This window comes from Protopterus annectens, chromosome 4.part0 (genome assembly GCF_019279795.1).
Source record: "Protopterus annectens isolate FY-2018-M chromosome 4.part0, PAN1.0, whole genome shotgun sequence".
NCBI lineage: Eukaryota > Metazoa > Chordata > Ceratodontiformes > Protopteridae > Protopterus > Protopterus annectens.
Genome location: NC_056733.1, coordinates 889,853,281 through 889,865,316, shown reverse-complemented (window position 1 = coordinate 889,865,316; position 12,036 = coordinate 889,853,281). Strand labels below are relative to the sequence as shown.

Below are 12,036 nucleotides of genomic sequence, written 5' to 3'. Positions count from 1 at the left end.
CTTCAACTCTTTATTAATTGATATCCCTAATTTCTCCTCTGGTTGATAAAAATATGCCTGACCTGTATATAAGACTAAAGGGACTAAAACATTTTAACTGCTTGTAGCCTACTATCCACATCCGTATAACAAAGCTTCCATTTTCTCAGTTTTTGTATTATCTTTTGTTTAGTCTCATCCCACATATCCTCAGCTACCACACTAGAATCATTTTTAATCTATAATTCTAAATACTTCATTTTATCATGTCCCCATAAATATCGATATCCTGAACCAGTTCATGTGTGGGTACATAATTTACCGCTATTGCCTTTGTTTTAGCTTCATTAATTTTGTACCCTGAAAAGATCTGAAACTGTCTCAAAATGTTCCACAACACTGTAATGTCTTTTTTTCTGATTTTGTCAAATATAAAATAATTGTTGTGTCTTTCGGCTTATCCTGGTTAGGGTACACCACAGCGGAACTCCGGTCCGCTAATGTTTGGTAGTGGATTTTTACGTGCCGAGTTACCAGCCCTGATGCACAACCTTCAACGAAGGCACACCCATTCACGCATGCCTCCACACAGAAGACGCTTTAATTGAGAATCGAACACGAGAACGTCCTGCTGAGGCGACAACGCTACCGCAATACCAATATAAAATAATATCATCTGCAAATAAAGCCAGCTTTTCTTGACTACCATACCAATTATATCCTTGAATTCCTGAGTCCCTTATTTTCTTTGTTAAAGGTTCTAAATATACAAATAATAAAGGGGAAAGAGAACACCCCTGCCTGGTTCCTCTGCTCAAGGAGAAGTTATCAGAGAGGACCCCACCCACTTTAATTTTCGCCTCCGATCCTTCATATATCCTCCTAATCAACCTTACAGTTTTTTCAGGAAATGCAAATGCTTCCATTGGCCTGCTCATAAAGTCTCAGCTTACTCTGTCAAATGCTTTCTCTACATCAAGACCAAATAACAACAATGGTATTTTCTCACTCAGGGGTCCACCTTTTATACCGTAACCCTATGTTCCAGTATACGGACTCCACTTTTCCTTGAGGATCAGGCACCACCCTAGCTACCTCCTTCAAGACTCTTAGTGTAGGGTCTGAGAGCTGAGTCTGTCTCAACTCTGTCTTTGTAACTCTTCCTGGCTCACCTTCCACAGGAAGTCTGGTATCCTCTGATAGTGGTGCCTCACTGTCAGGCTGGATACTACCACTCACCTCTGTCCTTGCAGTCGCTCTGTCCAAGGCAACATCAGTACCTACCATCAACAGTGGCTCACCTTCAGGCTCACTGATACAGAGTAGCACCCTCCCTGAAATAGCCACCTCACCAGCCCTGGCTTCAGGTGTGTGGGTCTCTCCAGGCTACCAAACGCACATTTCCAAGACTGTGTGTAACTGCATCCATATAAAGTATTGCATTATCAAAATCATTCCCTATCAAGACTTCTGCAGGGATATCCTCAAACACACCTACTTGCTAGCTTCCTTTTCCACCCTTTCAGTCAAGGTGAACCCTGGCCAAAGGCATTAGGAATGGGTTTTCTCCCAAAGCTGTGATTAGTGTGGACTGCTCAAGCAAGTACTGCTCCTCTTTAACAACTGCAGGCTTCACAATAGTTATGTCAGAGGCTGTACCTCTCTTAACAGTGGCCTGTTTTCCATCCACTAAGATAGGAAATAACCTCTGGTGATAGTTTGGTACCCCTTTTGTCTCCAGATAACTTACCACTGGCATACTGTTATTTCCACTTGCTGGCTCCCCCCAGCTTTTGTTCCCCACCTTGCCTCCATGGATATCTATATGATACATGGCCCCAGTGGTTACATTTAAAACATCTAACCCTTGATCCTGGCCTTGTACTTGAACTAGTGGCTTCCCCTGTTACTGGTGCACTCTGTTGGGCTGGTTTAGGCTTCCCACCATAGGTTCCCTTATATCCATGTGCAGCACTGGGTATCCACTTCCTGTGCAGGGATGCCCTGCTTGCTAAGTAGAGATCCCCTTTTTCCTCAGCTCATTTGCAGAGTTACATTCACGGTCTGCCAACCAGATTCTCATGGTCTCAGGCAAAGTGCTAAAGGCTTGTTCCCTCACCAAAATGTCTGCCAGCCCTTCAAACGTGGTGACCTGACACCCACTTACCAACCTATGAAAATAAGTGCTTAACTCTGCAATACAATCACACACACACTTTAATCTGCCTTGCATCTATGCTCACAAAACTTTTTTCTGTAAGCTTCAGGTGTTAACTGAAAACATTCAAGTAAACAACGTTTGACTTTATCATAATTTAAACAATCAATATCAGACAATTTAGAAACATCAGTTACAGCTTTACCATGGAGTAAGGGGGTTGGGAAATGTACCCAGAGCCCTTAGTCAACATTATACATTTACATAGTCTTTCAAATATAGGAATATAACTATCAAAATTATCACCATCTGTAAATTGTGGAAGAAATGTACTGACCTTCATTGCTTCTGGGGTTTGGTTATTCCCCTCCCCATTATCTCCATGACTCTGGCGAAGAGTCAGAATCTCCCTGTCATGTTGACACTGCTTCTCATTTTCTTCAGCCTCCAAATGCCGCAGTCTCTCATTTTCTTCAGCCTCCAAATGCCGCAGTCTCTCATTTTCTTCAGCCTCCAAATGCTATAGTCTTTCTGCTGATTCAAATTCCCAATGTTTGGCCTCAAATTCAAGTCTCTTTAACTCCAGACAGATTTTTAAGTCGTCTGAGGAAAAGGTGAACTGTCCTGTTTCTGAGGGGTGCAAATTCCCATCACCAGACTGGTTATCACCCTGGTTGCTGGTCTAACCTGTGACTAAGGCTGAACTAATTTCCTCTTTAGTCAGGTTGGCATGCAGCAGTCCTTTGGCTTTGCACACCTTGGACAACTGGTTCTTTGTCAGCTTGCAATAATCCTCTGCTGACATCTTTGCCTACTTTCCCTGACTAAACTAATCTAACAAAAAAATAAATAAAACTGTTGTGAAATGAAACTGAATATTTTCCTTGTGGCTGCTGAGAGGACACAATTTCAGTGGCAACTGCCTACAACAGAATTTCAATTAATATCCACACCACTGCTTACCAATATGTAATGTCCCCACTCTGGGTCAGTAATCAAAGATCCTGAATCCCCACCACTAGCACTAGAGAGGGAGGTTCACTTGGAACAAAAATGGATATTCCCAGTATTTCCAGATGCAGTTCTCTGCATCAAGCACAGTTTCCCTTAAGAGCACACAGGGAACACATTCAATCTGGGGTATGGGTTTCTCTATCTGTCTCCCTCCAGGTCCTCAGTCAGACCTTCCCCTCTGGCACAGCTATAGAGTTGAGATCTCAGCTGGGTGTCCAGGCTAAGTCCTCCAGCACTGTCTGTGAAACCAATGCTTCATATTCCTGCTCCAAGTAGCTGACACACACACACACACACACACACACACACACACACACACACACACACACACACCCCTGGGAAAGGCTGGCACAGACTTACTAGATTTGCCCCCTTCTGCCTAGACTATAAGGTAGTTCACTGACAGCAGACATCCCAAAGCCAGCTACTCTAAGGCTCTTGCAAGGGTACCCAATTATACTGAGTGAAATTAATATTAATACAAACCATAATGCTGACCAAACAGTCAGGCCTTCAGCAGTGGCCACAGTGTCAAAAATAGATATAAGTACTCTCAAAGGTTAAAATAGTCTCTAAAGGACCAGCCACAATGAAAGTTTAAATATATTTAGCAATAAATAATAAAAGAACATGAAAGTACTAAATATATATTTACAATACGGACCAGAGTTTCAGTCACAGGAAATATTAAAAATAACACAGGTGGACAGGTTCACACAGTTACAGAAAAACTATATTTAACTAATTTCACTATATTTTCCTGACTGATCTAAAGAATTATTATTCCTTGGTTACTTACTAGAGCAAGACAAGATGAGGTAGGTGAGAGATTCTTTTTTGTCAGGTTACAAAAACAGAGTGCTCTGAGACTTCAGTCTCACCTAGTATTAAACTTTATTTTAGTGATGAATTACAGAATTACATCACATACATCTGGTCATATGACCCCCCCCCCCCCCATTGCTAGAAATTACCAGGATTTAGCACCTGTGTGTCAATAATACACACACAGAGCCTTCCTAAGACCTGCTGCAGCTCTTGGAAGTCATAAAACAATTTCAAACCTCCTCCCTTCCAGAGTAGCAATTAGTTCACCTCAATGGCAAAGCAGGCTGCATTGAGAACTGTAAGATAACATCTTTATGGCCTAGGCCCAATAATTTAATTTCAGAACATTTTCAAAGTTTGAGATTAATCTCCTCTCTTCCCATATTCTCTGTTAAAACATATACATTTAAACAGTTACAATAATGCATATGTATATATATATATATATATATATATATATATATATATATATATATTTTTTTTTTTTTTTATGTCTAGCAGGGCACACTGTTGGTACATTTTTAACACAAGCAGCTTTACAACTACATTTTTCAACACAAGCATCTATACAATTCTTTACAAAATTCCAGCTAGCTGTGCTGGCATATGTTACACATTCACTGTCCTACTTCTCCTGACACAGTTAGCAATAACTCACATTGTCACAGATGTCAGTAAGGTTTGCGAAGTAAAATGCTTGCAACTATGATTATGTCAATATGGTTTGTTTTCATTGATATAAATTTATGATTGTCAATGTCATAAGTGATAATTTAATAGAGATGTTTCTTGTTAAAAAGAAGCAAAAGCAATACTGAATGCTGTTAACTGCATTTGAATGCATTTAGGAAATCTAAGAAACAGTAAACAGGTTTAAGAAACATACTTCAGAAATGTGTTAGCTTAGCTGTCAGAATGATGGTAAAATATATTTGAAATAACGTGATTTTCGGGTTTCCTGACAAGATACTCTGATTTCCTATCAGTATGACAGGTGGGAACCATGCGGCTGCCCTGGCACAGCTGTTCTGTCATACCATAGACACATTCTAACCTATGGGCAGTTTAGTACGCCCTGTCCACCTACTGCATATCTTTGGAACGTAGAGCATAGCTTTCAAATGTCCCTGATTTTTACTCAGATTTTAGCTCTGTCCCTCTTAACCTCTCCTTAAACTGGTGACTTAATACGTAATGATAATAATTAAGAGTTAAAGACCAGAAAATGTATATTAATACGGTTTCTTATTCTGCCATGTCTCAAGTTTATAGTGTTTACATTTTAAACTTTTCCTTGATTATTTCTGGATTTGTCCCCAATTCTGTTGAGATCTGTTTCTTATTTTTTGAGCTATGCGTGGGAGGAAACTGCACTCAGAGAAAACCCACGCGAACATAAGGACATGAAAATTAAAACAACCCACAGTAAAATACACCTCAGTTGTAAGCCAGTCAGGAAGCAGTCTACGATTCAATTGCATCCCCACAAGGCCTTTTACACAAAACAATTGGGACTACTTCCTAAGTTGGTAAACTGTTTTCTTACTCCTACGACTTCGGGAATGAGTCACCTAATGCCAACCTTTTTCTCTTGACAAGTGCGCTTATGTTCTAAGCATGCGCACTCTCATTATTTTCTCTGGGAGTGGTAGTTTTTTCAATTGGAAAGGTGTGGGATGACACAACCCCCACAATGCTCTACGTGTTCTGTACGCAGATCTAACCGGTCTTGTTTGCATTTCTTGGTGGAGTTTTTTTGTTGGAAATTAGTAACTTTGTGAACTATGGATCCTGCTGCTGATGGTGACTGGCGTACTCAGGCTTTCCGTCAGAAACTGGTTAACCAGATGTAAGTAATAATCTGATATGAAGCGAGTTTGTTGACTGTTGAACAGGGCGGCTGAGTGTACGTGTAGGCGGGTATAGCGGGGAACCACGGCCTTGTGTTGCGCATGCACAGTGCTTCAGACACCCGCTGCTGGACTGTCATCATTACTATATTAGCGTGGCTGTTGTCCTGTTAAAACAGGTGTAGAAGTGGAAGTAACGAGAGGTGTCGCAGTGGGAATTCACTTTAGAGTGTGTGTCAGTGAGGAGTTATTGATAGGTGCGGAAGAAGTGTGATGATTCTAATATTTAGATGCGGGCTAATTGTAAAATTAAAGAGACGCGGCTAAGATTGGTCACTCCTATATTAGAGTCTGGATTTTATTTTAGCATTTCCTATTAACCCGTGTTTATTACTTTGAACCGTACTGCTCAACTGTCTCTCATTTTTTGAGCCGCCCCTAAATTGAATCTCTTGAGAAGAGCTGGAGGAGTACAATGAATAGATACTGGTATTATTACATTTAAGACCATTCATATTTTTGTATTGATTTTCTGGGTTAATAGCATCAGTTTAAGTATCCCTATTTTTTCAGTGTCCTTTAAATTTTGGTTGAATTTATCTTAATAACATTAAGAATTTACCTTGTATGCCTTCAGTCAGGAACAACACTTCAGGATGTGCAAACTGCAATTTTATTCTTACAGCGTAGGGAGTCAGTCCTCAGTCTTCATAGCCCTTGATGAAGCATTCTTACTCTACATAGAAAAACTGTATTTTTATACATTTTCTTATCTAACCTGGTCATGCAGCCTCTTTACGTCACATAGGTAAGTACTAGGTTATCTGCCCTAGGTCCTGTACAAGCCTAGCCATAAAGTTTCCCCGGCTTTTGCCACCAAAAAAATATTTTCCTGTGCCCCTGTCGAGCAGTCACATAAGTGATACCTGGGGTGAATTTCCTATTTCCCAGCCAATCAAGATTTTTCTTAACGAGGGCCAGTGAGGTGCTCTGCCTGACATGAATGGGCAGTCTTTTACAGAGTATGGGGAGTCTCTGGGACAGGAACCTATCCCTGCAACATGTTTTGTTTATTGTGGTGATGAGCATGTGGCTCTGAGGGATTGGTATTTCTTTAAGTGTAGCATGTCCAACAGCTGTGGGTTTGACATGGCTTTGTATGTTAGGCAGAGATTGCCTCTGAGTAGGTGACAGGCGATGGAGTAGAGCTGGAGTCTTTTGAGACGGTTTGCATAGGGCATCTGTTTAAGGCCAGTGATCCTCTTTGTGAGGTATTTCTGCGGCCTTTCCAGTTGTTGTAAGTGTCTTTTGAGGTACATACCAAACTGGGCATTGTACTCTATAATAGGTCTAATGAGGGATGAATAGAGAGGAACAATGACCTCCTTTTTTTCTGGGTGAGAAACCTTTTTTGATGGGGTGTGCCACATAGATGGATTTCCTGACTACTGTGGCGATGTGGTTATCAAAGGCGAGACTACTGTCCACCTGTGTCCCTAGGTCTGTTGTCACACTTTCGGTGTTAAGTGGACTACCACCTATGTGGTAGTTCATGGGTACAGGGTTTTTCCCAAAGTGGATGACTATGCATTGTTTGGCATTGAGCTGGAGGCCATGGCTTTGACACAAAGTATCTGTCTCAGTGAGGCCCTTTTGTAGAATGTCCACATCATTTAGGGATTCAATAATGGCTGCCAGTTTGCAGTTGTCGCTGAACTTTGTTAGCCATAGACCCTTTGTGTTTGCCTGAAGTTCAGAGAAGTAGATGCCAAACAGGAGTGGACCCAAGACTGAACCCTGTGGTATTCCACTTGTCGCTGGGCTGGAGTTGGATTTGGAGTTGGCTGCTTTCACGGTGTGGGTTCTGTCAGTGAGCCAGTTGGCAATCTATCGTGTGACATAGGGATTTCTGTCCGGTTTAGTTTATCTATGATTCCAGAGTGGGGGATGATGTTGAATGCCTTGGTGAGGTCTAGATAGGCTGTGTGAACCACCTTACCCTCGTCCACTGCTCTGGTGACTGCTGTCAAGTTTAGGAGACATGATCTGTCTTTCACAAACCCAAGCTGGGTGGGGTCCAGAGTTTGAAGGTTACCTATGTTTTTGTTTATAAGTTCCATGATGATACTTTCCATGGCCTTGCAGATCAGGCTTATCAGGCTAATGGGGCGGTAGTTCACAGGGTCCGTGGTGGATCCCCCCCTTGTGGAGTGTGATAACTGTAGCTGTGCACCATGCAGTAGGCACAAAGCCTGAAGTGAGGCAATGATTGAACATGGTACTTGGGTGGGGTGCCAGTTTATTTTGAAGTTCATGCAGAACACAGCCCGGGATGTTGTCTGGTCTCATGGATGCTGTATTCTTGGCTTTGGAGAGTGCGTCTTTTTACCTGTGTGGCCGTGATTACCGGGACTTGGCATTCTTCCGGTATTGTGATGAGCTCTTTACGGGGCGAGAGGGAGGTGAAGTTAGCACTGAACCTGTCTGCCAGGATGTTGCCAATATGAGTTGGTTCTGTATATTTAGTGCCATTGTGCTGTAACTCGGAGCAGATCTGGGTGTTGCCATTGAGATTCTTGACATAACTATAGGAATGCCTTGTGGTTGTCTTTGGAATCTGTGGCGATTTTGTTTTCGTAACCAGCTTTGGAGCATTTTATGAGGGCTCTCAAGCTTCTTACTGAGGCTGACAAGGGTGTTTTTCCAATTTTGGTATTTTACTATTTTTTGCAACAGTTTCTTCCTTCACTTTGTTTATGGCAAGGGACCACCTGATTGGCTTCCTTTTTCGGAGGAGAGCGTCTTTGTTCTGTTTGGGATGGCACGGTCCATGCACTTGTGTATGTGTTCATACGGTGCATTGGTGTAAGATTCAGCAGTCGTACTTCTACTTTCCGTCTGCATGGGTGTCCATGCACTCGTGTATGTGTTCATACAGTGCATTGGTGTAAGATTCAGCAGTCGTACTACTTTCCGTCTGCATGGGTGTCCATGCACTTGTGTATGTGTTCATACGGTGCATTGGTGTAAGATTCAGCAGTCGTACTACTTTCCGTCTGCATGGGTGTCCATGCACTCGTGTATGTGTTCATACGGTGCGTTGGTGTAAGATTCAGCAGTCGTACTACTTTCCGTCTGCATGGGTGTCCATGCACTCGTGTATGTGTTCATACGGTGCATTGGTGTAAGATTCAGCAGTCGTACTTCTACTTTCCGTCTGCATGGTTGTTGTGATGTTTGCCACTTCTGTCTTGAGAAGCATGAAGTTGGCTTTGGAGAATTGTTTTACGGTGGTTACCTTAATGGGGGGTGGGGGTGGGATGTGGATGCCTAGTGTGATTAGCTTATGGTTGGATCTGACCAACGAGGAGATGACCTCTGGTGTGGAGCATCGGTTGCCCATGTTGGTAATGGCCGGGTCTAGGATATTGGTGCCCCTGGTGGGGGTATGGATAAGTTGATCCAAGGCGTTGGAATTTATGAATTCCAAAAATCATTGAGCAAATGTGTTGGTACATGAGTAGTTTACCGAGTTAATGGTGGGGTAGTTGAAGTTGCCCAGTATTAGGGTATTTGGTTGTATCTTAATATTTTCCAGTATGTTAAGAGAAGTGGAGTAGGAGTCATGGGGCATGGTGGGGGATGTGTAGCAAGCTACAGTTTGGATTGCAGTCTTGGCTAGTACTAGTTGCACCTGGAGAATCTTGGATGCATTATGTTGGGCAACTAGCCTGAAGGTGTGGATATCCTTAATGAATATGGACATGCCTCCATCTTTAGTGTTTTGGTCCAGGTTAGGTGGCCGAAAGGTGTGGTATGAATTGTAGCCTGGTATTGCAGGGTTGGTCTCTGGTGCTTTGAACCAGGTCTCGGTCACTGCACAGATGTCGATGTTCTCAATTTTAAGGAGTGCTTCGAGTGAGTGCATTTTGACATTTAGACTTCTAGCATTGAGTAGCATTACCCTCAGATTTTGCTTGCTTGTACCTGTTAACGGTGGTAATTTTGCCATTGGAATCCTGCCTAAAATGGCACTATAGGGGTGGCAAGAGCCTTAGCCAGTATCTGGAATCCCAAGGGCGACAGGTGTAGGCCATCTCTGGCAAAACTTCGTGGTCTCAGTCACGTCATCCCAGGCAGACAGATAGTGAATCCCCTTAGAATGACACCAGAAGCATAGCCAGTTGTTGAAGTCAGTCATTTTGTCCTTGTACTTCAGTATCATTCTGGGCGATGGCAGGATGGTACTCAGGGCTAGGGTCATACCTGTCTGGGCTACAAGATCTGAGAACGCCTCCATGTCTCTCTTCATGTAGTCTAGGGAGGTGCATCTCAGGTCATTCACTCCAGCATGGACAAAGACAGAGTCGTATTTGTACTTGTGGAGTGACCTGAGTGCGTGCGTTATGTGGCGGATCCTGACAACCGACAGACAGCTGACTAATTTTCTCCTTGTTTAGCTTGGTGAGTGTGGCATTAGTGTGCCTGACTATAGAGTCACCTGTGACTAGTGTGTTGGATATGTTGTTTTGCCTTAGGGGCTGAGGTTGAGTGGCACACTGGTTTTGTGAGCTATGTGTTGTTTGGGTTGTGTTGGGGGTGGTGGTTGTTTACCTTTCAGCTTCGGAGGTCTCTGTTGCTTGGGCAGTTATTCTGACAAATGAAAAACTTTGCAAATGTCCTCGTCTCTCGTGATTTTCACCTCGGACATCACGTGAACATCTTTCTATACACGATCCACCTGCTTCCAAGGGGTCTTGTTTCTGATCTTCGATGTTTCAAACCTGCCCTAGCAACAATGCACTCCTAGCCTGGAGGAGTCAAGCTAACAAATTCCATTTTGTAGTAACTACATGCCTCGACTTCATGCAACATGTACTATTCTCTCTCTTATTACATACTAAAAGAATGCAGTTTAAGAAACGGCAATTGTGTAGCTTATGAAGCTGTATTTTTCCCAGCCCTGCATACAAATTATTTTTGCTTTTTAACAGTCATATTACAGCATCATTAATAAACTGAAATTAACATACATTTTAATAAGCTGGTCTTGTCCCATAACAGTTTCCTCCCTCTGACAATATCAGTGTCATACTATACATATAATTATATTTTTATTAACTTGATAAAATACACCTCTGCATCATAATATTCTTCATCAATGTCTGTCAAAACAGGACTTTCATTGATTTGTGCATGCAGTGGCATTTCATGTGCAGGTGAGGTAAAACATCTTGTAATCACAGCCTTTAGAATAGAAAATGCCACATTGATTACAAATATAACAAGTACAATGACAATACCCTGTATTATGCTAGTTCTCAGGTTACCAAGAATACTGCCCAACCATCCAAAAAGTGTCCAGTTTTTGGATGTGCTGTCCAAATCTTTGGCCCTTTGTTCCATGAAATTTGCCAGTTTTTCCTGTTCATTATGATAGGGAGTCATTGCTGTTCATATATTAGTGACTCTGAGGGCACATGACTCCCCTTTTGCAGCAAGCATTGTATCAAGTGCCATTCGATTCTGAGACACAGTTCACATGTCAGTCATTTCTTGATTTGCTACCCTGATGTGAAGTGTCATTGGCCACCTCCTGTAGAATTTGAGCAAACATGGTGATTTCAAGCATTGTCCTTTGCACTCCATACCCAGGATAAAAAATTGAAAATACATGCTCTGCCCAGTGGCTTGCTCACTTATTTCTCAGTCTACCTGCTGGTGGGTGTTCGAAATGTTGACTAGCATCAGTGGTATAGCCTACAAAGCGACATCCAGACCAGTTTGTAGGAACGTCCACCACAGATGTAGTAACGGTCATTTATGCCCATGCCACGCCCCCAGTCATAGCTTTTTAAGTGCAAAGAGTCTAACACACTTTCATGCCTGGTGTCATTACATTTGCTTTTCCCTACTGGTACAGTCCCATTTGTGGCATAACGTGTCTCCATGATGTGTGGTTGCAAGTTGAAGAGAGGCAACCTTTGAAAAATAAGTTACATTACGCCAGGTTAAGCTGATGTCATTAAGATCCTTTTTAAATGACACCTGTGATGCAGGGGTGGGAATCCTAGGAATCCCTGTCTTAGAAAGATGAAGTTTATGCAAACAAATCCAGCAATTTGTTTTGTTTAGATTTTTTGGCATATTGCCGAAGGACCAGCAAGAACCTGTTTTCTCTCGACCAGTTTATAGAAGGGAACAGCA

General features: G+C 42.3%; 1 protein-coding gene across 1 annotated transcript in view; it reads left to right on the top strand.

Annotated features, from left to right (window-relative positions):
* The first annotated feature begins 5,655 nt into the window (after nt 1-5,655).
* The window catches only part of LOC122800363 (mediator of RNA polymerase II transcription subunit 15-like), an 886,273-nt gene continuing 879,892 nt past the window's right edge, over nt 5,656-12,036 (top strand). Inside the window, exon 1 of the mRNA XM_044069812.1 lies at nt 5,656-5,828. Within this exon, the coding sequence (XP_043925747.1) occupies nt 5,764-5,828 (65 nt within the window). The 5' untranslated portion in view covers nt 5,656-5,763. The remainder of the gene's footprint in view (nt 5,829-12,036) is intronic.